General features: G+C 43.9%; 1 protein-coding gene across 1 annotated transcript; it reads right to left on the bottom strand.

Moving 5' to 3' along the window:
• Nucleotides 1–4,631: 4,631 nt before the first annotated feature.
• Nucleotides 4,632–5,492, bottom strand: LOC145795736 (uncharacterized). Its single transcript, XM_082880614.1, has one exon. It carries the CDS (start codon nucleotides 5,490–5,492, stop codon nucleotides 4,632–4,634), a length of 861 nt encoding a protein of 286 aa, XP_082736740.1.
• Between the last annotated feature and the right edge of the window lie 21,604 nt (nucleotides 5,493–27,096).

The raw sequence follows: 27,096 nt of genomic DNA on the forward strand, positions 1-27,096 counted from the left end.
AAACTCCCAATTAATTGAATCGTATGCTTTCTCAAAGTCAAGCTTTAGAATAAGGCCTTTCTTTTGCTTCTTTTTTCAACCATCAACAATCTCATTAGCAACCAAGATGCCATCAAGAATACTTCTACCCCCTATAAATGCAGATTGAGATTCATTGATGATCTTTGGTAGTACTACATTAAGTCTACTAGATAAAACTTTGGATAGCACTTTGTACAATGACCCAATGAGACTAATAGGCTTGAAGTCACTAGGAGAAGAAGGATTTTCATTCTTTGGAAGCAAAGCTACAAATTAGCTATTAATACCAAGGACCAACTTAGAATTGGTATGAAACTCACTCATGAACTGCATCACATCCCCTTTAATTATTTGCCAGCACTTCTGAAACATCATAAGGTTAAAACCATCAGGCCCAAGAGCCTTGTTACCATCACAGTTATTAAGAGCTGCCACAACTTCAGATTCTGTGAACTCAGCTTGCAAAACAACTTGCACATCTTCATTCCTAATAGATTTAAAAGGACCAAATAAGCATGGTCTGTTGAGCCATGACTCTGCAAACTGCCTCTGAAAGTGATTAAGCACTTCAATTCTTATTTCCTTCGGATCTTCTTTCAATGCCTCATTAACCTCAATAGAGCACAAAGCATTCATATTCCTTCTTGTGGAAGCCATGACATGGAAAAATTTGGTATTACTATCCCCTTTTAATAACCAGTTAGCTCTAGACTTTTGCAACCATACCCATTCTACCATTTTGCTCAAATTCCATGCTTCACCTTTTCCCTCCCTAAGCCTAGATCTCTCTGCATCAGTAAGTGGCCTTCGTTCAGCTACCAAATCTGTAGACACCCCATTTTTGACCGTCCTCAAGACTTGGACGTCACCGTTTGAACACCCGGTGATCATCCATGTTTGTGTTCGTTTGGAGTTCCCGGAGGTCTCGGCTACGCGCCTTGCCTCAGGATCTCCGAACTCGACCGTTTAGTGTCTGGTTTTGCACCAAACACTTGCATTTTGCCTTGGAAGGGCAGGGAATGCCTTGTGAGGCATCCCCACACACCACCGGCCATGGCCAGAGGCCACCGGCTGGTTTTTGCTTCCACCGGCAATGTATATTGCCGGTCGGCACTCAATTTTGCCAAAATGGCATCTTTGGCCGGCCGACTACTGTGCATCTGCTTTTGCAGATATTTTGTCACAGCTGTCTTGCATTTGGCTCCCCTCCATACACGTGTATGGAGGGATCTCCCTCTTTAGAAACTTGTCTTGTAAGCTTTACAAGACAAGAGGCTCTATAAGAGGAGCCCTTCTCTCCCTTGCTTAGGGTTGGTTGGTTAGACATTTTTGGGGAGAGAAAGAGAGAGAGAAGCTCTGGTTTTAGGGTTAGGGTTCATACATATCTCCGATATCTCTTTTTCTCTCTTTGTGTTCTAGGTGTTTTAGTCCATACTATTGCACACAAACACCTAGTGTTTCACCTTCCCTTAGTTTCTGAGGTCCCAAGGTTCTTGAGTGGTTTCAAGCTTGGAGGAGCTGTTGGAGCACCATTGTTAAAGAGAGCTTCAATGGTAAGAATCTAGTCCCTTTATTCCCCATTTTTGCATTGTGTTTTTACCTATCTTTGAACTGTTTTTGTGCTTAGTGTATAACATAAAAAAGTTCTGTTTTTTAGCCTTCTTGATTGTTTATTAAGAGTGTTTTGTGGTTTGAGGTTGTTTGACCCCTCTTAAGCCTTGTAAGGCCTCATTTTGTGCTATTTTGAGTGAGTTTCGAGACTTTGGTGTTTGGGCCTCTTCACCACTGAAATCTTGAGGGATTTCAGTGGTGAAGATGGTGCCTTGAAGTATCCAAAAGGGGAGGGCCACCCCCTCTCCTTGTTGTCCTTGAAATGGACCATTTTTGGCCTCTTGAGGGAGCATCTAGCTAAGCTTCATGTTGACCATGCCTTGGCTGTTTTTTGTGCCTATTATATCATAATATGCCTCTGTTTATTGTTGGTTTTGGTACACCATGCATGCTTAGCATACCTACCATGTAATGCCTTGTTATTGCCTTAATATGCCTTAGGTTGTTAGCCCTTGTTCAAGCATGTTTTAGGCTTAGTCTTGTGAAGGTTTTGTGCATATTTTGCCATGTCTTAGGTCTGTCCATGGTTGTTTGGGTCGGATTTGGCATGCTTAGTATAGCCCCTTTGTATTCAAGCTTGTATACTTCAAGTATGTGGATGTGTAATATGTGTTGCTTGCATCATTTCGGTGGTTTGGAACCACCCTACATGTCATTTCAGTCCCTTTGGCATGCCTATATGTTTACCTTGGACGCCTCTTTAATGCTTTGAAAGCTTGTGTAGCATGTTCCATGTTTTGGCCATTGTGCATGCTTTGAAATTGAGCCACTTAGATGCCATCTAGGGGGCTCCTTTTGCATAGTCTAGGTCTGTCTTGAACCTATCTTAAGCCCTCTTAGCCTTGTGAGGCTTGGTTGGCTTAGCCATGGTTCGAGTCCCTTTGACTTGTTTCAAATACTTGGACCATTGTTGCATGTTTAGCTTGCCTTGTTGCTTGGTTTGGCACCATGTTTTAACATGATTTTCAGAGCTTAGGTTGCATGCCAATTGCCCATGATATCCTCATTCAAGTGTGCTTGAGAGTTGCCTAACTTGTGCCTAAGTGTTGTCCCTTTAACATGTGCATGTGTGTATGTGTTTTGGTCCTTTATTTTGGTCACTTTGGCCACTGTTTTGGGCCTATATAGAGCTGCCCAAATCATGTTTAAGTCCATCTTTTCATCCATTCGCATTGCCTCATGTTTGCTTGTATGCTTGCATAAGTGTCTTGCCATGCCATGTTGCATCCTTAGCTTGTATGCCTAGGTTGCATTGCATCTTGCATGCATGCCTTGTTCCTTGACTTGGTGATAGGAATTGGGCCTTGGTTTGATTGTTTGGTTTGCATTTCATTTGACATGAAAGTTGCACACTTGACTCTTTGGGCCATCATGCATAGAAATGCGTGATTGGTGGTCCGAGAATCGAGGCACATGTCCTTTTGAGTCACAAACATGATAAGGGACGTGATTGGTGCATATATGCCTTGAATTGTACTGCCATGCTTTGCCTTGCCCTCTGTTGCTGTCAATTGCAGATCCTGCAGGAACACTCTGCCGACCGGCAGTGCCAAGTGCCAACCGGCAATCCTTTCTCTGCCGATGGATTCATTTTGTGCCGGTGACTACACCACACTGCCGGTGGCAATCCTATTCAGCCGGTGGTACTCCTCAATGTCCAGAGAAGCAATCCTGAGGTTTTGGCAGCCTCCAGAGGAGTAAAGGAAGGAAAACAGAGGCAGCCTATGCATGGCGGTGCATTTCCGAGCAGGACCGAGCATGCATTGCATCGAGCTCTCCTCCCGAGGCGGTTTACTGCTTTTCCTAGTTCAAAGTAGTTTGTTAACTAATTAGGAAGTTTGTGATATTTAATTAGCTTGAGTAGTTAATTAATTTGTATTATTTATTTGGTCCCTCCGAGCGAGGGCAAATTTGTAATAAGTGTGCGTGAGTGGTGTGTATGTCTTCCAATCCCCACTTCTTTCTTCCCTTTTACTTACCTGCTTTGATGGTTAGTAATAGGGCACGTTTAAATCAGCATACCTTATGCTATGCATGCGTGCATTCATGCATTTGTATTGCGTGCATTAGGCTCAGTACATCACGCTAACTGCATTTGTACTTCAATTCAAAATTGAATATGTGATAGTTGATCGCATTTCACATGCCATGTTTAGGTTAGCCGAGCCTGTCAAGATTGCATTTTTGCATGTGATGCATTAGCCATTTTTAACATGAATTAGGACATGCATGTTTGCTAACTAGTTTATTGTTTTGGCACGGAGTACGATGTAAGTATTCATGCTTTAGCATCCCGCATGCGTGTGAGTGTTGCCATGACAGTATGCTTGCCATGCGGCTAAATGCTTATGTGATAAACTGATTGAATGCCTGTGGGTGAAGGTTGGATTGTTTGAGTTGGAAAAACTCATTGAAATCCGTATTTTAGCCTACTTGCGAGTAGCAAATTCCAAAGCGCTTTTCAAAGCAAACGGATATGCAATGCTTGTTTCCAAATTAGGCAATCTAGTCTATACTTGTTTGCCGTGCGCATAACATAGTAATTCTGGGCTAATAATCGGGATAAGAGCGCATAACATTTTCAAAATCGGATATCATGGTTAGTAGAGGCCGGTCTTCGGACCGGGCGAAAGGGGGTGCTCATAGCTGACCTTCCCCGATCGTACCCAAGCTCCCGAGCCGAGACAACTCCGGTGATGACGGACATGTGGCCTTCGGCACCGAGTCAGGGTTTCCTAAATTCTCCCATTTTAAAATATTTAGGTGGCGACTCTGTATCTGGCAAAGCAGTCCATGTTTGGCACTTCTTTCAAAAAAAATATGTTTTTCTCAAAACGATTTGCCAGATTTGGACTCTTTGGTTCAGATTAAGAACCGTGACACAAATCGAGTCCGAACTGTAGCGAGGTCCCCCGCGGACTTGTTACAAAATCCAAGTCATGTATCTCCTCCTCAAATTGCTTGAGATTAAAGTCCACCTTACCAAAAACCTCAAGGTTCTAACTTTTCAATGCTACTTTGAGTAAACTCAGTTTCCTTAAACATTTGAATCCAGCCCCGCCATTTATATGAGATTCAGCCCAAATTTTCTGCACAAAAATTTTAAAGTTCGGATGAAGGGTCCAGGCATTTAGAAACCTAAATGGCTTTGGGCCCCAATCTCTCTCATCTTCCATCAGTAAAATAGGACTATGATCCGAGAGCCTTCTTGGTAATCCCCATAATTTCAAATTAAACTTCTGCAACCAATCTGGGCTGAGGAGAAACCTGTCCAGCCTACTCCATTTGACACCTTCCTGAGAATTACACCAAGTGAACTTTCTCCCCAACATTGCTAAGTCACACACTTCCATATTATCAATGAACTCGTTAAAATCCTTCATACCTCCACTCCCTTGGGAACAACCCACCCTCTCAACTAATTTCCTAACCTCATTGAAATCACCCCCCAAGCACCAAGGGTTGATAAAACTTATCTTTAAACTCTTCAGAGTTTCCCATAACCCTTTCCTGCTAGCACCATCAGTTGGACCATACACATTTACAATAGCGCAGGCTAAACTGGTGAAGAGAGTGCCAGACAAAATGATAAAATTCCTGTTACTACAACAGTCCAGAAGTTGAAACACTTGTGGACTCCAGACACACAGTAGTCCACCAGCTGCACCCTCTGAGTCCACAACCATATATGACATCTGATCACCAGGCCAACAAGATCTGACAAACTCCTCAGTGATAATAGGTCTCTTTGTTTCTTGAAATAGTGCCACATCCACCTTCCTTTCAAATAGGAGTTTTTTGACTTTTCTCCTTTTAATGGACTTGCCTAACCCTCTAAAGTTCCAGGATAAGATCTTCATTAAAACAAAAATTACACTCCAAAACACCACAGCAGATACAGTTAATCTGTCTTACTACCCCTTTTACCCATCACCGCCTTATCCTTAACTTCCAATTCTATCAATTTACTGAGCACTTTCTCATCTTTACCTTTACATTTCAGCCTAAGTAGCTTCCCAATCTGCAAAGATGCTTCTGCCTCATTTAGGAGCAGTTGGCCAGAACCCAATTTGCTTGCCATGGATAACGAAATAGCTGCAGCTGCCGACCTAAATATAGCCCATTTCTTGAAGTTCATGACTGAACCAACCCCAATTTGTAAGTTTCCTTTTTTCTTCCTCTGGTATTTCACCATCCCTCTTACTTTCTCTTTTGTGATGTTTTTCCTCTTTTGATCTACCACTACAGTGTTATAGTAAATTCCTTCGTAAGACTCCTTATCCCCACTAACTTTGGTTGCCTTCCCTTTGCTGGTTTGGACTTCACTCTCTTGTTTTGGCTGATCCTTTAGGTTACTTAACTCAGATGATCTATGGCCCAGAATGTTTCCACACTCTATGGCATGGGCCTTACTTAATAACACCTCTATATTAAGCCTAGGTACATCTTTCTCTGCCCCACTAAGACTCCTCATAAAACCCGGAGTAACAATTCCATCTACAATAATCTGGTTACCTTCATTTTGAACTTGAATAGGATTTAGCAATGATTTGACTGACTTAGTCCCGCAAGTTTCGCCTCTACCTCCAGGTTGCTTCTGCAAGCAGTCCGACTGACCTATAGACATGATAGTCTCCTCAACCCTAGACATACTTAGCTCTCTATCTTGTCCATCAGTGGATGTATGGTCATCATGTCTTGCCGTCGACCCCCCTGCCTCCTCAACACCTCCGATGACCAGCACACCTCAAACGTGGCCCTCCATATCAGCTTCATCTTCACCCTTCTTGCTCCCCACAATAGATCGCTGCTCTTGCTCTTGCTCCTCACCATTTGAAGTTGAATTTTCCGTTTGTGGCTGTTCACCATAACATTTGCATTGTTTGTATATCACCTCTGAGATCACCACCTGCTCCTCACAGACTTTAACAGGGTAGTCTAACCCCTTGCAACGCAAGGTGATTGTTGTGTTTATGGACTCCATGTACTTGGTAGCAATTCTCACTTTCCCACTGTGAAAAGACCTCATTTTGGATGTGTCCTCATCAATGCCTATGACTTCCCCCCACGACCTTCCAATGCTGCTAAATGTTTTGCTACTCCAGAGATTCAGAGGTACTCCATAGCAAGTAAGCCAAACAAATCTTTCTTGGTCAAGAACCATCCCTTGCTGCCATACCTTTACTGATTCGCTCCATGACTGGATCCACCCCTCCAGTGATTTGAGCTTCTCTTTCATGGTACCCGCTGACTCAAATGTTAGCACCATATCTCTTCCACCACCATCTCTAATCTGGACATCACTCATTCCTCTGTTCTTTAATTCCTCTTTAAACTCCACCACAAGATGTTGAGGTTTCAATCGAACAATCACACTGTCATACAGCCATACATGACCTTCCTCGTAAGCTTGTATACTGATGTTTGAAGTTGATGCCAGTCCCTGACCACTCAATATTTGGGCATAAGACTTTCCCCTTTATAACATATTTGGAGCTCTGCTGGTTGTGGCAATAGCCCTTCTTCCATCTGGTATGGTTACTAATTTCTGATTCACCGCATTTCCTTGCATAAAATCTTGTATTTTCACTCTCAAAGCTCTGTTATCACACTAGATGTCGTGAGCTTTTTGAACTGCCATATTCACAGCCACTGGACAAGCATAACGGACCAAACCAAATCTTGATCTAGTCAACTTCCTCCTTTTGTTGGAGATGAACACATCCTTCACAATCCCATAGTTGGTGAATATGTTGTACAACCCTTTTGGATCCATAGATTCTGGTAGGTTATCCACAAAGATCGTATGTATCTCATTGTCCAGAGCTGAGTTTCTTCTTCTGTTACCACCATGTTTGCGCAGAATCGGCTCCCACCCTCTATCCTCCATAAACAGTTGCTTAATAGCTAAGTTAACTTAGTTGGATTCTTTTTTAGATCTATTACTACCACTGTATGAGATTGATCCAATTTTTTATCAGTTTTGCAATGAAGATTTTCTTCCCATCTCTCTTTCTGTAAACAATTACTGGAAAGGCAAATGGCCACTGCAGGCTTCACAATGGAAATGGAAACCCCAATATTCTATTTGAAAAAACTAGAAATCACCTAGATATTGATTTGTGATTATGTAACAATTTTAAGCAGTTGTAGACGTCCCCGAACGCCCCGGGAGGGTGAGTCCCGTTCTGTTCGTATTGGGGTCACTACAGTTCGGACATTGAAATTGTCACGATTCTTAATCTGAACCAAAGAGTCCAAATCCGGCAAATCGTTTTGAGAAAACAGATTTTTTGAAAGAAGTGCCAAACATGGACTGCTTTGCCAGATACAGAGTCGCCACCTAAATATTTTATTTTTGGGAAATTTAGGAAACCCTGACTCGTTGCCTAAGGCCACGTGTCCGTCATCACCAAAGTTGTCTCGGCTCGGGAACTTGGGTACGATTGGGAAAGGTCACTTCGTGAGCACCCCCGCTCGCCCGATCAAAGATCGGCCTCTACTAACCATGATATCTAGTTTTGAAAACTTTATGCATTCTTATTCCGGTTATTAGCCTAGATTTACTATGTGATGCGCACAGCATACAAGTATAGACTGGATCGTCTGAATTGGAACAAAACATTTCATGTTTATTTTTTAAAGTGGTTTGATGGTGCTACCCGCAAGTAGGCTAAGACGTGGATTTGCCACCGTCGAGTGGACTTAGAAAAACATTATTTTGCCACTATCTAGTGGGCTTAAAACTCACAGTCAATGCATTTATTCCAATTCAAATAATCCAACTTTCACCCACAGGCATTCAGGCAGTTATATCACATAAGCATATAGCCTCATGGTAAGCATGCTATCATGGCAATCACTCACACACATGCAAGGATGCTAAAGCATAAAACTTACCGAGTACTCCAAGCCAAAACAGAAGCTAGGTTAGAAATAAATGCATGATCCTAACTATACAGAAATGCCTAATGCAACACATGCAAAAATGCAACTATAGCAGGCTCGGCTATTCTAAACATGGCATATGAAATGCTACAGCTAACATGTATTCAACTTGGTATTGAGATACAAATGCAGTTAGTATGATGCGCCGAGCCCGGTGTATGCAAGACAGATGGATGAATACAAACATGCTATCATACTGTATGCTAATTGAAACATGCCCTAATCTAACCATCATAAGCTGATAAATAAAAGGGAGAAAGACGTGGGGTTGGAAGACATACATCACACGCACGCACACTTATTACAACATTGCCCTCGCGCAGAGGGTCCGAATAAATAATACAGTCCCAAATGAATAATTACAGTCCAAATATGTACAAAACCCTAATTAATTAACAAATTAAATTAGGAAAGCAATAAATTGACATGCAAGCCAGGGACTGCCTCAACTCTGCTCCAGATGATGAATGATGTATGCTCGGGTTGCCTTGTGTGGAGAATCCCTTGCGATGCCCCGGTTTGCCTCTGTTTGCAATTGTTCTTGGAATGCGTGCCAAGCTCTGGAAGGCTGCCGATTTTTGATTTTCTACAACAGAGAGCAACAAAGGGGCATGGCAAAGTATTTTCACATATGTATGCATGACTACTCTTCAGGAAGTGTAGTCCTCGATCCTCGTGCCACCAATCACGCATTTCGATGCATGATGGCCGAAGAGTCGATTTGCACGACTTAATATGAAATGAATGCATACATAAACACAATAAGACCGAGACTCCATCATGGATAATCTAGAGTGTCGGTGACTGGTGTAGACACCCCATTTTTGACCGACCTTAAGACTCAGACGTCACCGATTAAGCGCTCGGTGATGTTGCATATTGTGCTCGTTCAGAGGTCACAGAGTCTCGGCCGTGAGCCTTGCCTCCGGACTTTCGGACTCTTTTGTGCTTTGCTTCGGTTTGCGAACCAGGTCCCGTTTTCTCCGTCTTCTCTTCCCAAAGGAAGGGAGAGGTCTCGTAGATCATCTCTCAGTGGCCGTAGGCTACGTTTCGTGGTCGTAGGCCGTTTTTCCCATTTCGGAGCTCGGTTCCCGATTTTCGGAACCGTCGGCCGTGTGCCTCGGTTCGGGACCGCTTAACCACCTCCGTTTGCTCCGGTTTTTGGTATACACCCCACCACCATCCATTCCAACGACTTGGAGCTTTTTTTCAGAGCTTAGGAGCACCATTTCTCAGACCAAGAGCTGCTAGTCCATTGGTCTTCAAGGGTAAGCTTCTTTTCCTCTTTTTTGTTCCTATCTTGCTCTATATCTAAGCCTTTCTTGAAAGCATTTTTGGGCTCCGACCCAAACTGTAAATAGTCATATTTTGAGCTCCTTTTCATGTTTGATTAAGGACCTTTTTCTGTTTGAGGCTCCCTTTTTACACTTTGTGTTTAAACCTTCTTTTAGGCCTATTTCTTGCATAGTATTTTAAGCTTACTTGTGCACTGTTTTGGGCTCAGCCATAAACTATAAAATACCTTTTTTTGAGCCCCTATTAAACTTTGTTGAAGGTCTCTTCATTGTTTGGGGCCAGCAGCTGCTACTTGCTTCTTTATCTCTCTTTTGGGGCCATTTTTGCATGTTAACTTAGCCCTATTTGTGTTCACTTTTTGGCCTTGCTTAAAACTATAAATATGCTTTTTTTGGGACTGTCTTGATTCTTTCTTCACACTTCGTGTTCAAATAATGCATGCTTTGCATAGCCATAGGTCATTCCATGTACCTAATTTCATATTTCGGGTCTCATTCCATGTATCGAGTGCCATGTTTCCATGTTCTGGGGCTGTTTTGCATCATATTTTTCTACTGAAATTTGCATGTTTGCATACCATATTTCATGCCTTGCCATGCCTTGTTAGTGTTGCATGCTATGCCTTGGGTTCGGTCCTCGGTTTGCGTGCATGTGTGCACGCATTTCGAGTGTCTCATTTTTCATCTCATGGCTACTGATGTGAGTGTAGCTAAGGTCCACTCGTGTTAGTGTAAGTCCATTACGCATTGCGTATGCCATTTCAATTCATAGCATTGCGTATGCTAGGTTATATGTTAGAGCATCGTGTATGCCATGCTACATTGTGCATTGTGTATGCCATCTCATAGCATTGTGCATGCTAGGTTGTATATTAGTTACATTCATGCATGTCATGCATATTGCATTGTGCTTGGGATAGGGGTTAGCCCAAGCACGGGAAATGAGGTACGTTCCGTACTCCGAGTGACGGAACGTGTCTCAATTCCTAGTCGCCGACACTCCGGATTATCCATGATGGAGCCTCGGTCTTGTTATGTTTATATGTGCATTCATTTCATATCAAGTCGTGCAAATCAATTCCTCGGCCATCATGCATCGAGATGCGTGATTGGTGGCACGAGGATCGAGGACTACACTCCCTGAAGCGTAGTCATGCATACATATGTGAAAATACTTTGCCATGCCCCTTTCTTGCTCTCTGTTACAACAAATCAAGAGTCAGCAGCCTTTCGGAGCTTGGCACGCATCCCAAGAACAATTGCAAACAGAGGCTAATTGGGGCATCGCAATAGATTTCCGCGCAAGGCAACCCGAGCATGCATTATTCATCATCCGAAGCAGCGTCGAGGCAGTCCCTAGCTTGCATGCTAGTTTACAGCTTACCTAGTTTAATTTGTTAATTAATTAGGATTTTGTAATTATTCGGACTGTATTATTCATTTGGGACTGTATATTATTTATTCGGACCCTCTGCGCGAGGGCAATGTTGTAATAAGTGTGCGTGTGTGTGATGTATGTCTTCCAACCCCACGTCTTTCTCCCTTTCATTTACCAACTTATGATGGTTAGATTATGGCATGTTTCAATTAGCATATAGTATGATAGCATGTTTGCATTCATTCATCTGTTTTGCATGCACCGGGCTCGGCGCATCATACTAACTGCATTGTATTTTCAATTCCAAGTTGAATACATGTTAGTTGTAGCATTTCATATGCCATGTTTAGAATAGCCGAGCCTGCTATAGTTGCATTTTTGCATGTGTTGCATTAGGCATTTCCGTATAATTAGGATCATGCATGGATTTCTAATTAGCTTATGTTTTGGCTTGGAGTACTCGGTAAGTTTTATGCTTTAGCATCCTTGCATGCGTATGAGTGACTGCCATGAATAGCATGCTTACCATGAGGCTATGTGCTTATATGATATAACTGCCTGAATGCCTATGGGTGAAGGTTGGATTATTTGGATTGAAACAATTCATCAAATGTGTGTTTTAAAGCCCACTAGATAGTGGCAAAATCATGTTTTCTAAGCCCACCCGAGGGTGGCAAATCCACGTCTTAGCCTACTTGCGGGTAGCACCATCAAACCATTTTCAAAATAAACAAACATGAAATGTTTTGTTCTAATTCAGGCGATCCAGTCTATACTTGTATGCTGTGCGCATCACATAGTAAATCCAGGCTAATAATTGGAATAAGAACACACAATGTTTTCAAAACTTGATATCATGGTTAGTAGAGGCCGATCTTTGATCGGGCGAGCGGGGGTGCTCACGAAGTGACTTTCCCCAATCGTACCCAAGTTCCCGAGTCGAGGCAACTTTGGTGATGACGGACACGTGGCCTTAGGCAACGAGTCAGGGTTTCCTAAATTTTCCAAAATAAAATATTTAGGTGGCGACTCTGTATCTGGCAAAGCAGTCCATGTTTGGCACTTCTTTCAAAATCTGTTTTCTCAAAACGATTTGCCGAATTTGGACTCTTTGGTTCAGATTACGAACCGTGACAATTTGAGAGTCCTGAATTGTAGTGAGCCCAATATCGAACGGAACGGGGGACTCGTTCCTCCCGGGGCGTTCGGGGACGCCTACAACTGGGAATTGAGACACGTTCCGTCACTCGAAGTACGAAACGTCCCTCGTTTCCCGTGCTCGGGCTAACTCCTATCCCAAACACAATGCAATATGCATGACATGCATGAATGCAATTCTAACATGAAACCTAGCATACACAATGCTATGGAATGGCATACACAATGCACGATGTAGCGAGACATACACAATGCTTTAACATACAACCTAGCATACGCAATGCTATGAAATGAAATGGCATACACAATGCACAATGGACTTACGCCAACATGAGTGGACCTTAGCCACACTCACATTAGTAGCCATGAGATGAAAAATGAGACACTCGAGATACGTGCACACATGCACGCAAATCGAGGACCGATCCTAAGGCACAAATGCCACTCTAACAAAGCATGGCAAGGCAAAAAATATGTCATACAAACATGCAAATTCTAGCATTAAAATATGATGCTAAACAGCCCCGAAACATGGCAATATGGCACCCGATGCACGAGATGAACCCCGAAACTCAAAACTAGGCATACGCAATGACCTATAGCTATACAAAGCATGAATGATTTGATCATGAAGCATGAAGACAGATGAAAGACAGTCCCAAAACATGCATATTTCCAGTTTATAACAAGCCTCAAAAATGAACACAAATAGGGCTAATCTATTATGCAAAAATGGCCCTAAAAGAGAGATTAAACACAAAGGGATAGCAGATGGCCCCAAATGGAAAAGAGCCCTTCAAAAAAGTTTAATAGGGGATCAAAACAAGCCACTTTACAGTTTACATCAAGCCACGAAAATAATCACAAGTAAGGCCAAACTATCATACAAGAAAAGGCCTAAAAGAGGGGTAAAGAGACAAGTGGTAGCTGCTGTTCTCAAACAGAGGAAAGCCCTTCAACAATGTTGAATAGGGGCTCAAAAAAAGATATTTCACAGTTTATCGAAAAGTCCAAAACAGCTCACAAATATGCCTAAAATACTACGCAAAAAATGGCCTAAAAGAGAGATAAAGAGGCAAGTGATAGCAGGAGGCCTCAAACAGAGGAGAGCCCTTCAACAATGTTGAAGAGGGGCTCAAAAAACGTTATTTTATAGTTTATGAACAAACCCAAAACAACTCACAAATAAGCCTAAAATACTATGCAAAAATTGGCCTAAAAGAGAGTTTAAACACAAAGGGTGAGGAGAGGACCTCAAACAGAGAAAAACCCTTAATCAAACATGGAGATGAGCACAAAATATGACTATTTACAGTTTGGGTCGGAGCCCAAAAATGCTAGCAAGTATGGCTTAGATATAAAGCAAAACAAGGCAAGAAAGAGGAAAAATGGGACTCACCCTTGTAGACCAATGAACCAGCAGCTCTTGGACCAATTTTGGGAGCTCTTCACCTCTGGAAAGCAGCCTCAAGTTGCTGGAATGAGAGATGGAGGCCTTGTGCTATGAGGTGTAGGGTAAATGGTGTAAGACTAAGGGTGTTTTGAGGGTTGGAATAGAGAGAGAGGGAGATTTAATGCAAGAGCTCCAAACAAATTTTTGTAACCCTTTCAAATGCAGCTGAGGGGCTGGTTTTATAGAGAAAGGAGTGGAGAAAAAAGGGGGGAAAATCAAATTCAAATTTCCCCCCAAAAGACCCCCCCTCGGATACAGGATCTGGAGGGAAACAGAGAGTGCAGCTGTAAGGAACCAGGTGAGAGGGTCATGGGCGGCCAGGTTCAGAAGGTTCAGGGGGCCGGCTGGCCACCTCCCATGGCCGGCCGACCAAGGGTCAAAAGGGTCAATGACAATTACTGGTCGGCCACCCCAAAAAGGTGGTCTCCCATGTGTGCACAACACAACTATGTACTCAAAACTCAGAAGAAGTGATCCAAGAGAGAGAAAATACCATTTTTTTAGAGGGGGTCAAAAGGGTCAAGCACAATTACTGGTCGGCCACCAAATATTGGTGACCTCCCAGGTGTGTACAACACAAATATGGGGTTTAGGGTTCAAGAAAGTGGCCCCGGGGTGGTCAACATTGGCTTTTAAGTGAGGAAAACGGGCGTCGGAGAGCGATGAAGAAATAAAGCTGGCTTTTTAGAACAATTGCTGGCCTCCCACCCTCCTATAAGCTTCCTAGCTATGAAAATAAGGTCTCCACCAAAAATGAACCAAAACGGATGCAAAACGGAGGTTCGGGGACCGAAACGCGCGGCCCGGGGCCCCGAAAATGGGCTGTCAAGCACCGGAGGTGGCGTTCGACCACGAAGTTGGTCTCTCGGGCCACAGTGTCCCTCAAAAGGGAGTAAATAAGGTGTATGTCAAAAACCGGAGCAAACGGAGGTGGTTAAGCGGTCCCGAACCGAGGCACACGGCCGACGGCTCCGAAAAACTTGAAATCGGGCTCCAAACGGGAAAAAAATGGCCTACGACCACGAAACGTAGCCTACGGCCACTGAGAGATGATCTACGAGACCTCTCCCTCCCTTCGGGAAGGAAAAATAGAGAAAACGGGACCTGGTTCGCAAACCGAGGTAAGGTACAAAAGAGTCTAGAAGTCCGGAGGCAAGGCTTGCAGCCGGGACTCTGAAACTTCTGAACGAGCACAATATGCGTCATCACCAAGCGCTCAATCGGTGACGTCTAAGTCTTAAGGTCGGTCAAAAATGGGGTGTCTATAGTTGCCCCTCTTTGACAGAACTCGAAAGTCAAGAAGTGACGGGAGTGAATGTCAAAGCCCAGAGACGACCCATTTTTGGCAAGGCTGAAGACTTAGACAAACATACAAAGTATAGACAAATAAATGGTTGCGCCCACAGGCTGCCTACGTATCCCTTTGTAAGAAATCAAACCAGCATAGTTCAGGGGCAGGATAAAATGATATGCGGGAAGATTTTGATGATTGGACTTATACGCTACGTGAAGCCGGTTTGAAGATTGGACTTATACGCTACGCGAAGCCGGTTTAAAAAAATTGAGGATTTATGCAATGTAATAGTTAAGAGGTGAAGGTACTTTATAGGGGCAATTGGCAATGAGTTACCTCATGCCGCTGGGGATCTTTCGCTTCTTCTTGGTTGAACTGCAGGTACTATTTTTCTCCCTGACTATGGTCGCAGCTTTCCCTATTCTCCAACAGGGTGACAGACTAGGTTGATTCGGTATCCAGAATTGAGGCGCATACATATGCTATCTCAATCTATGGGGCTGCCATACAGATTTCAAGCCGAGAATATACCCCTGGGTATTTAAACCAGACTTTAGTCTCAGAAATCCCGAACCTTTGCATTCTAGGCAAGAGCCATTCGAACTCTAGTTTCCACCGTCTCAGTTGATCTCCTAGGAACTCACTGCTAACACAGGCAGGTGGCTATACCAGACCACTGGAAGTCATTCGAGCATGACAAACACCAAAGGAATTGCACCTTTAGAGGATTTAAGGTCTCCTTGACCAGCAAAGGTGCCAGAGATAATGCGATGAAATGCAAGTAAAATGCAAGTATGATGCGCAAAACAGCGCGAATGATGATGCAGGATTTAAGGTCTCCTTAGACCGGAGGATTTAAGGTCTCCTGGACCAGGTGAGTGTACAAGACAGTGCGAATAAATGCAAGTGCGGTGCGTAAAACAGTGCGAGTGGTGATGCAGGATATAAGGTCTCCGTAGACCGGAGGATTTAAGGTCTCCTGGACCAGGTGAGTGTACAAGACAGTGCGAATAAATGCAAGTGCGATGCGCAAAATAGTGCGACTGATGATGCAAGATTTAAGGTCTCCTTAGACCGGAGGGTTTAAGGTCTCCTGGACCAGGTGAGTGTACAAGACAGTGCGAATAAATGCAAGTGCGATGCGCAAAACAATGCGAGCTAAAGGTGAGGTACGCAAGATAGCGCGATAAAATGCATGCACAATGCAAGTAATGGTCATAGCGCAAGATAGCGCGATGCAATACACTAACAAGTGCAGGTGAGGTGCGCAAGATAGCTCGAATGATACAATGCACAAAATAGTGCGATACGCTAAACAGCGCGATTGATTTGAAATGCACAAGATAGTGCGATGTGATATGCAAAGCACAAAATAGCGCGATGAATACAATGCACAAGACAATGCGATGGAGGTGCGCAAAATAGCGCGAATGATAAACTGCACAAAACAGTGCGATTGTGGTGCGCAAAATAGCGCGAGTGATAAACTGCACAGAATAGTGCGACGGAGGTGCGCAAAATAGCGCGAATGATAAACTGCACAAAATAGTGCAATTGAGGTGCGCAAAATAGCGCGAGTGATTAGAAATGCACAAAACAGTGTGATACGCTAAACAGCGCGAGTGATTAGAAATGCACAAAACAGTGCGATACGCTAAACAGCGCGATACGCTAAACAACGTGAGTGATTTGAAATGCACAAGATAGTGCGAGTGAGATACGACCACAAGATGCACAAGACAGTGCTAGTGAGATACAAAGTGTAAGTGCACAAGACAGTGCGAGCGAGATAAGATGCACAAGACAGTGCTAGTGAGATACAAAGTGTAAGTGCACAAGACAGTGCGAGCGAGATAAAATGCACAAGAAAGTGCGATAAAATGCATCTTCTATGCAAGTATGGGGGCATTTTCCATGCAAAAGATACGAGCATTTTCTATGCAAGTATGGAAGCACATTCTATGCAATATTGAAAGCAAGCATATTCTATGCATGAAACAAGCAAAGCATATTCTATGCGGAATCGAAAGCAAGCATATTCTATGCATGAATCATAATGATGCGCGGCACGCATGCAACAACAATGTATATAAAAGTTCACATTCTACGCAATAGAGAAGCATCAAATATGTACTCTGGTGCCTCTGATTTGCCTCTTAGAGGGCTTCGCAACTCACTCAGCTCAAAAAGGGCACACCATGTTCATATTGACGAGAGATAACATCTGCATGTGAAACCCTCGGGTGCTGCTTGGACTGCCATTCTGACCTGAAGCAAGCTTACACTTGGGGTCGAGATACACTCATACTCCAGAGAAACAGCGAGGCCTGAGAAGGTGCACCTGGAATGCAGTCTCGGATTTCGCTAAAGTTGAAACATGCTAAGATGCTCCAAATTTTCCCTCTTTTCTTTTGCTTTGCAGTCTGGAACCTAAATAGCTTCAGATAGGTCCTTGTTTTACTATTCTGACATGACCTGGGTTGAACCCTGCGGCTTTATGAAAGAACTGATCCTTTTTTGTACAAATGTGGAGAATGACACGACACTCTGAGCACAAAACGATTTTTGAAATTGAAATGAGAAAAAGGGTTCTCAACCGGGTATTGAGCCTACAACTGACCATAGCCAAAACGACTCAACAATGGAAAACAAAGGTAGAACGACCTAAACACAACTCAACAAAGGAAAAACAAGGTAAAATGACCTAAACACATTTGTTGACACTCAAACGACTTAAAACAAGAAACGAGACAAACAAAACGCACAAACACAACACTCAGCTGTGTTACAAAGGTGAGAGACCTCTTGGTGCACGAGGAGCCAGTTTCTCCGGGTATTGTTTCCCATCCTTTCTCATTTGTGATTCTCACATCACTCGGCCCTCAAGCTCTGTTTTTCTAAAAAAGCCCTCTCCTCACTTTTTCTCTCAGCGCACACCTCTCTATTCTTCAATCTCTCATTTTAAATCCCTCCCCTGGGTGGTTGATGGATAAACAGAAAGTTGTGGGCTCTTGCCCCTAGCATTCCACTAGATTCTTCTTTTTCTGCACGCGGCTAGTGAGTTTCTCCCACAGAGGGGCTGTGCTACAACTGGGTGTGTAGCAAATCTGCAACTGACATCGGTTGACGAAGCTCTGCTGGGGAGTTTGGACGTGATCAGATCTGTCCAGATGAGGGAGTGGAATATCTTGATCCATTCCAGTTCGTGCTTCGCACTTGGCTTGATACCTCGTTGCTCGGAGGGTGAGAGAGCTTTCAGCCCTTTTGCTATTAACTTCAGTTGTGCCCTTTTTTGGCAGGTAAAGTGCCCTTCTTGGCAAGTATTGTGGCAATGGGGAAAAGACAAAACATCTGACTCAACTGTGCCCCTAGTTCATCATTTCGACCATTTTTTTGTTTTTGGCTTTCTACTAAGACAATTTTGACCAAAATGAGAGTTCGATTAACATGCTTGTTCAATTTTCTGATTTAAAATCATGCAAGTCAGGTTATGAGCACTGAAAATTTTCATTTTTTGGGTCCAAGAAATGGTCCAGTTTTGGAAAAATGGAATAATTTTTTAGAGAAAATTAGTCAACCTCATTAAAAATTCTCAAAAACTATTTTTGCAAACGGCCACTGCTCAACGAGCACGGAACCCGCTCTTGAGATGCACAACTTCAGATCCGAAGGAAGATTGCCCCATGCTTGAAGAGAGCTTCCTGGCAACGGAAAGTTGCCCCTTGTTTGAACGGCACCGCAGCATATTGAATGGCAACGGAAAGTTGCCCCTTGTTTGGATAGCACCGCGGCGCATTGTAGTCAGTCCTCAGAGTGACGAACACAACCAAATTTTCGGATTCAGAGAAAGCAAAGATGATCAAAACCATTACATGGACGCAGTGTTTTACGGCTGGACTTCAAAATGAAGTTGCCTACGTATCCCAAAGATGGGAATCAAGCCTCACGTAGTTCGGGGTTAAGGTACACTCGGGTATTAACCTCTCCTTTTGCGCTCTAACTTTTGCCAAGGCCGCCCTTTGCGGGTTTTCAACCTTGCGAGCTATATTCTTCAATTCTTTTTCATTTCTTTTCTTCTTTTTTCCATCTTTTTCTTCTTTTTTTTTCATTTTTTGCATTTTCTTCAATTTTTTTTTTCTCTTTTGTTCTTTTCTTTTCTCTTTTTCTCGCTCTAACTTTTGCCTGGGTCGCCCTTCCGGGTTTTCGGCCCAGCAAGCCTCTCAAGGGTAAAAGTGTAGCTTGGTCCATGTGAAATGGTTCTGAGATCTCGAATTCGTCTAAATCCAGGAGAGTGACTGCTGTTCGCTCACGATGCAGGAATCCATCCCATGGGGGCTAAATTTGCCCCTAGTGTTGTGGATAGGAACTCAGTTGTCCTTCAGCAATGTCTTCTTCTTTCCTCCCTTCTGGGATTTGGCATTCTTACCGATCTTCATTAGCTTGAGGGCTTTTGATCCAGCTTCGCAAGATTCCTTTGACTTTTTTGCCCCTGGTTCGTGGGCTGCTTCAAATCTGGCCACACAGGTCTCGCATTGTGGTTGACCGTTGAACATTCTGAATCCAAGTTCAAGGTTTGAAAGTAAAGGGGTCGAGTCTCGAGGCTAAGAGCGATCCTAAGCTGCACAATCTCAAGAGCGATTCCACACAGGTCATCGTAGGACTGCGCAAAATATTTTTTGAAATCTTTTAAGAAAGTGACTAATTGCTCGTGCGGAAGACAATGTGAAACCAATCTAGATCAAGCCAGGATCCTTCTCAGTACTCACATTAACAAGCATGATTTCATTCATTAAGGGCTTAGCATGCCTCTCTTTCTCTCAATGGATCAAATTTTTGCAAAACCCGAGGAATTCCTTCCTCTTCGTTTTCACCACAGTGTTAGAAAAGTTTTGAAAAACATAGGTCAATGCAATAATTTCAGAGCACAAAAGAGAAGGTGGAATGCACTGCCGTTTCATTCAAGCTTCTGGCATAACTGGCGCAAGGCGGAAGCAAACGCAAGAGTGTAAAAACTACTGTTGTTTCATTGAGATCTGTTGGCACAACTGGCTCCTCGGCATAAACAGACTCAAAAGAAAACGAAAAGACAAACACAAAACAAGCAAGTGATGTCCGAGGTAACACCCCCGAAATCACCCGACTCCAACAAAATAGGACTGACTCGGTACAACAAGACAGACCCAACTGACTCAGTAAGAAAAGACTGACTCTGTACAAAACAACAAGACTGACCCAATACCCAAGTCAGAAAGTACAAATTAACAACATTCATAAATGTGCTCAAAACAGTGCATGCCATCCACCATATCTGGAGTAAACTGAGCGCCGCCCGCAGCTGGTTCATCCCCCGATTACATCACATTATACCCCAAGTTCACCGATCCAGTGCCGACAGACTTTGCTGAGCTTGGCGGGAAGATGACCCCGTTGTCAAATAGATCCTGTACTTCATGGCAAAGACGGAAGCAGTTGTCGGTAGTATGGCCAGTTTCCTGATGGTACGCGCAGTACTGGGTAGCATCATGCGTAGCCGGAAGAGGGTTCGGGAGAGACCGAGGCTCAAGGGGTTTGAGATGGCCTTGTTCAACAAGAATTTGGAGAGCTTTGGACAAAGGCATACAGAGGGTATGGAAGACCCTCTGTCCTCGGGGTAGATACTTCGAGGTTTGTGGATTTTTGCGAGTAAAGGGATTGGCAGGTGCTAGCCTGGTTTGTTGATCTCTTCTGAGTGCAGGATTATAGCTGAAAGGAACGTTTCTGATACAACGACCCTTCTTCCGGCTTGCCTCTTGATTCAAACTGCCCCTAACTTGAGTAGCGAAAATGTCGTCCACAGTTTTTGCAACAACTGCGAGCACTTGCTCTTTGTTCAATCCCTCGGCTTTCAAAGCCTCAACAGCCAACAGAAGATGTTCATGGTGATCCATGTCTGCCCCTATCTTGTTCTTTCCACTCGCCTCCACTTTGCCAAGGGATTGGCATTCCTCAAATACAGCCCGTTCCAAGACTGGGGAGCCTTTTGACACGAACTCCTTGGTATGTGATGTGGTTGATGACGGAGCCAATGTCCCGGAGGCCAAATCTATCAAAGTTCTCTGAAGATCTTCGATCATTCTCTTCAGCTCAGAAGTAGTGGGTTCACGGGTTTGAGATGGTTGAGGTTCAGGTGCACTCATCATGCATAAGTCCATGCTTTCTGGGATAAACACCTCAGGCTTGGGTAGATGGGCTGGGGTGATATATATGCTGGGGTCATAGGTGGATGGCAGTATGTGGATAAGATTGAGGTAGGCAGGAGATGTTTGGTCATTGGGGTCTGAAGGTGGAGCTATCGTCCGATTGTCGATGAGATTTTGGACCTCATGACGAGCGCGGTAGCAACGGTCGGTGCCATGACCGCGCTGCTGATGGTACACACAGTACTTGGAGGGGTTATGTCTGGCTGGGAGTGGGTCAGGCAGAGGTTGAGGATCGAGGGGTTTGAGATGCCCTCTTTCCATCAGGACTTTTAGTGCACTAGTCAGGCTCATATAGAGAGGGGTGAAAGTTCTGCCCTGAGCTCGGGCTAGGCCGACGGTTTGTAGGCTTGGTTTGGCAAAAAGGTTGGTTGTGGTGACTGTATTGATTTCAGTGGGTTCGGGAGTAGTGCTACTTCCAGCATTGGTACTCCTTGAAATCATCCTCCTTGTCGGTTCCCTTGTTCTGGGAATGATCCCACTGTTGAATGCATTCTCAACCTGAACCCCCAGTTCATGTAGACTTTTGAAAGTGAATAGTGGCGCGACTATCAACTTTTGCAACATATCATGCTCGAGGTTTCGCACCATCATCTGCACTTGATCCCTCTCAGAAGGGCGACGATCTGTCATTTGTACTGCCTTTGCTCTCCACCTCGCAACGAATTCCACAAAAGGCTCTGTTAGGTTCTGGCGGGTTGCTTCAAGCTCTTGGATGGTCATTTCAACTTGGGTATTGTAAGAATACTGATCAACAAAGGCCTCAGCCAATTCTTCCCAGTTTTGCTTCACTGTATTCTCCAACTTAGCGTACCAAGTGGCTGCTACACCCGACAGGGTTCTCCCATACAGAGAGAGTTTCTGTGGCTTAGTCAGACCCATCGGCTTTAGGACATCCAAGAAAAGTCGGATATGTACCATTGGATCTCCAGACCCGTCGAAACGGTCAATATATGGCATTTTGAATCTGTCTGGAAGCCATACAGCAGACTCGGTGTACCCATCCTCAATGTCGGGAATGGAGTTAAGGCCCTATGCCTTTTTGAACTGCTTCTCAAGGTTCGCAATTTTCACTGCGGTCAGATCGAGGTCATTAGCATCAAGGGGATAAAGTCTCTCATTAGGCTGCACCAGGGGTCTGAAAACTCGGGCTTGAGCTAACCCTTCTCGAGGATCTGGACCCTGCAAATCTTCAGCTGGCAGAAGTAAGTCAAAGTTCGGCTGGGGTCCCAAAGCTGGATGTGAAGCAGACGCCCCAGATGGGCGCTGCGTTTCAATACTGGTCTCAACCTGCATGGCAGTTCCCTGATTTAGCGCTGCTATCACGGCCATAAATTCTTCCGAACCCTGTGCCATCACGGTCTTCTGAGTCTGAACAAAGGTGATGTGACTGGCGACTGACGGATCAGATGAACCGGTGAGCCTTGACTGGCTTTTCTTTGCCTTGCCTCAGCGAAAGAACACCGGTTGCCCTTGAATTGAATTTCTGACCTAACAAAGTCTATCAGCACTAGTCTAATGTACCCGGGCGATATCGAAGCCTTCTGAAGCTATAGTTCTAGGACTATCTAGCAAAAGAGAAAACATGCAGTATCTCAGCCTGATTTCACCAAAACACCCCTATGTTGGGGAAGGGTTTCCCTGTCCTATTTTGTCAGGAGCTAGGGTTTCACTACGCACGCAGTGGTTTCAAACAACCTATATCGGGTAAGCAACCTGTTCTAGTTTGGAATGGTCACTACGGATTCCGAATATGCACTAGGTCGAATGGTCGAAAAGGGTGCCCCGGTAAAATCGGGGTTTGTGTTCCCATACTGGCAGAGCCCATAACCGGTCAGCCTTATGGTCATGCCTTCACAAGACAAGCCTCCGGCAAACCGTTCAGGAATAGCAGATGGCAAACACAGTGTCCTAGGCGCACCAATGCAAATGTAATGCAAAGAAACACATAAGTGTAGTCAAAACAAGATATCAAGAGTTCGAGTCAAGTTCTCTAAGTTCCCCACCGGAGTCGCCAGAAACTGGAGACGACCCCGAACGCCCCGGGAGGGTGAGTCCCGTTCTATTCGTATTGGGGTCACTACAGTTCGGACTCTCAAATTGTCACGGTTCTTAATCTGAACCGAATAGTCCAAATCCGGCAAATCGTTTTGAGAAAATAGATTTTTTGAAAGAAGTGCCAAACATGGAATTCTTTGCCAGATACAGAGTCGCCACCTAAATATTTTATTTTTGGGAAATTTAGGAAACCCTGACTCGTTGCCTAAGGCCACATGTCCGTCATCACCAAAGTTGCCTCGGCTCGGGAACTTGGGTACGAATGGGGAAGGTCACTTCGTGAGCACCCCCGCTCGCCCGATCAAAGATCAGCCTCTACTAACCATGATATCTAGTTTTGAAAACTTTATGCGTTCTTATTCCGGTTATTAGCCTAGATTTACTATGTGATGCGCACAGCATACAAGTATAGACTGGATCGTCTGAATTGGAACAAAACATTTCATGTTTATTTTTGAAAGTGGTTTGATAGTGCTACCCGCAAGTAGGCTAAGACGTGAATTTTCCACCCTCGGATGGGCTTAGAAAAACATGATTTTGCCACTATCTAGTGGGCTTAAAACTCACAATCAATGTATTTATTCCAATTCAAATAATCCAACCTTCACCCACAGGCATTCAGGCAGTTATATCACATAAGCATATAGCCTCATGGTAAGCATGCTATCATGGCAGTCACTCACACACATGCAAGAATGCTAAAGCATAAAACTTACCGAGTACTCCAAGCCAAAACAGAAGCTAGGTTAGAAATCCATGTATGATCCTAACTATACAGAAATGCCTAATGCAACACATGCAAAAATGCAACTATAGCAGGCTAACATGTATTCAACTTGGTATTGAGATACAAATACAGTTAGTATGATGCAAAAATGCAACACATTCTAAACATGGCATATGAAATGCTACAGCTAACATGTGTTCAACTTGGTATTGAGATACAAATGCAGTTAGTATGATGCGCCGAGCCCGGTGCATGCAAGACAGATGGATGAATGCAAACATGCTATCATATTGTATGCTAATTGAAACATGCCCTAATCTAACCATCATAAGCTGATAAATAAAAGGGAGAAAGACGTGGGGTTGGAAGACATGCATCATATGCACGCACACTTATTACAACATTGCCCTCGCGCAGAGGGTCCGAATAAATAATACAGTCCCAAATGAATAATTACAGTCCAAATATGTACAAAACCCTAATTAATTAACAAATTAAATTAGGAAAGCAATAAATTGGCATGCAAGCCAAGGACTGCCTCAACTCTGCTCCAGATGATGAATGATGTATGCTCGGGTTGCCTTGTGTGGAGAATCCCTTGCGATGCCCCGGTTTGCCTCTGTTTGCAATTGTTCTTGGAATGCGTGCCAAGCTCCGGAAGGCTACCGATTTCTAATTTGCTGCAACAGAAAGCAACAAAGGGGCATGGCAAAGTATTTTCACATATGTATGCATGACTACTCTTCAGGGAGTGTAGTCCTCGATCCTCGTGCCACCAATCACGCATTTCGATGCATGATGGCCGAGGAGTCGATTTGCACGACTTAATATGAAATGAATGCACACATAAACACAACAAGACCGAGACTCCATCATGGATAATCCGGAGTGTCGGTGACTGGGAATTGAGACACGTTCCGTCACTCAAAGTACGAAACGTCCCTCGCTTCCCGTGCTCGGGCTAACTCCTATCCCAAACACAATGCAATATGCATGACATGCATGAATGCAATTCTAACATGAAACCTAGCATACACAATGCTATGGAATGGCATACACAATGCATGATGTAGCGAGACATACACAATGCTCTAACATACAACCTAGCATACGCAATGCTATGAAATGAAATGGCATACACAATGCACAATGGACTTACGCCAACATGAGTGGACCTCAGCCACACTCACATTAGTAGCCATGAGATGAAAAATGAGACACTCGAGATGCGTGCACACATGCACGCAAACCGAGGACCGATCCTAAGGCACAAATGCCACTCTAACAAAGCATGGCAAGGCAAAAATATGTCATACAAACATGAAAATTCCAGCACTAAAATATGATGCTAAACAGCCCCGAAACATGGCAATATGGCACCCGATGCACGAGATGAACCTCGAAACTCAAAACTAAAGCATGCATTATTAGATCATGAAGCATGAATACAGATGAAATACAGTCCCAAAACATGCATATTTCCAGTTTATAACATGCCTTAAAAATGAACACAAATAGGGCTAATCTATCATGCAAAAATGGCCCTAAAAGAGAGATTAGACACAAAGGGACAGCAGATGGCCCCAAATGGAAACGATCCCTCCAAAAAAGTTGAATAGGGGCTGAAAACAAGGCAATTTACAGTTTACATCAAGCCACGAAAATAATCACAAGTAAGGCCAAACTATCATACAAGAAAAGGCCTAAAAGAGGGGTAAAGAGACAAATGGTAGCTTTTGTTCTCAAACAGAGGAGAGCCCTTCAACAATGTTGAAGAGAGGCTCAAAAAAAGATATTTCACAGTTTATTTCAAAGACCAAAACAGCTCACAAATAAGCCTAAAATACGATGCAAAAATTGGCCTAAAAGAGAGATAAAGGGGCAAGTGATAGCAGGGGACCTCAAACAGAGGAGAGCCCTTCAACAATGTTGAAGAGGGGCTCAAAAAAAGTTATTTTAAAGTTTATGACCAAGTCCAAAACAACTCACAAATAAGCCTAAAATACTATGCAAAAATTGGCCTAAAAGAGAGTTTAAACACAAAGGGTGAGGAGGGGACCTCAAACAGAGAAAGACCCTTAATCAAATATGGAGATGAGCACCAAATATGACTATTTATAGTTTGGGTCGGAGTCCAAAAATGCTAGCAATTATGGCTTAGATAGAAAGCAAAACAAGGCAAGAAAGAGGAAAAATGGGACTCACCCTTGTAGACCAATGAACCAGCAGCTCTTGGACCAATTTTGGGAGCTCTTCACCTCTGGAAAGCAGCCCCAAGTTTCTGGAATGAGAGATGGAGGCCTTGTGCTATGAGGTGTAGGGTAAATGGTGTAGGACTAAGGATGTTTTGAGGGTTGGAATAGAGAGAGAGGGAGATTTAATGCAAGAGCTCCAAACAAATTTTTGTAACCCTTTCAAATGTAGCTGAGGGGCTGGTTTTATAGAGAAAGGAGTGGAGGAAAAAAAGGGGGAAAATCAAATTCAAATTTCCCCCCAAAAGACCCCCCATCGGATACAGGATCTGGGGGGAAACAGAGGGTGCAGCTGTAAGGAACCAGGTGAGAGGGTCATGGTCGGCCAGGTTCAGAAGGTTCAGGGGGCCGGCCGGCCACCTCCCATGGCCGGCCGACCAAGGGTCAAAAGGGTCAATGACAATTGCTGGTCGGCCACCCAAAAAGGTGGCCTCCCATGTGTGCACAACACAACTATGTAATCAAAACTTAGAAAAAGTGAACCAAGAGAGAGAAAATACCATTTTTTAGAGGGGGTCAAAAGGGTCAAGCACAATTACTGGTCGGCCACCAAATATTGGTGGCCTCCCAGGTGTGTACAACACAAATATGGGGTTTAGGGTTCAAGAAAGTGGCCTCGGGGTGGTCAACATTGGCTTTTAAGTGAGGAAAACGGGCGTCGGAGA

The sequence above is a fragment of the Camellia sinensis genome, chromosome 7 (genome assembly GCF_055761805.1).
Source record: "Camellia sinensis isolate YWXY chromosome 7, ASM5576180v1, whole genome shotgun sequence".
In the NCBI taxonomy this organism is placed as follows: domain Eukaryota; kingdom Viridiplantae; phylum Streptophyta; class Magnoliopsida; order Ericales; family Theaceae; genus Camellia; species Camellia sinensis.

Coding starts and splice junctions, on each gene's coding strand:
- LOC145795736 (XM_082880614.1), bottom strand. CDS start 5,492: ATGAAGATCTTATCCTGGAACTTTAGAGGGTTAGGCAAGTCCATTAAA.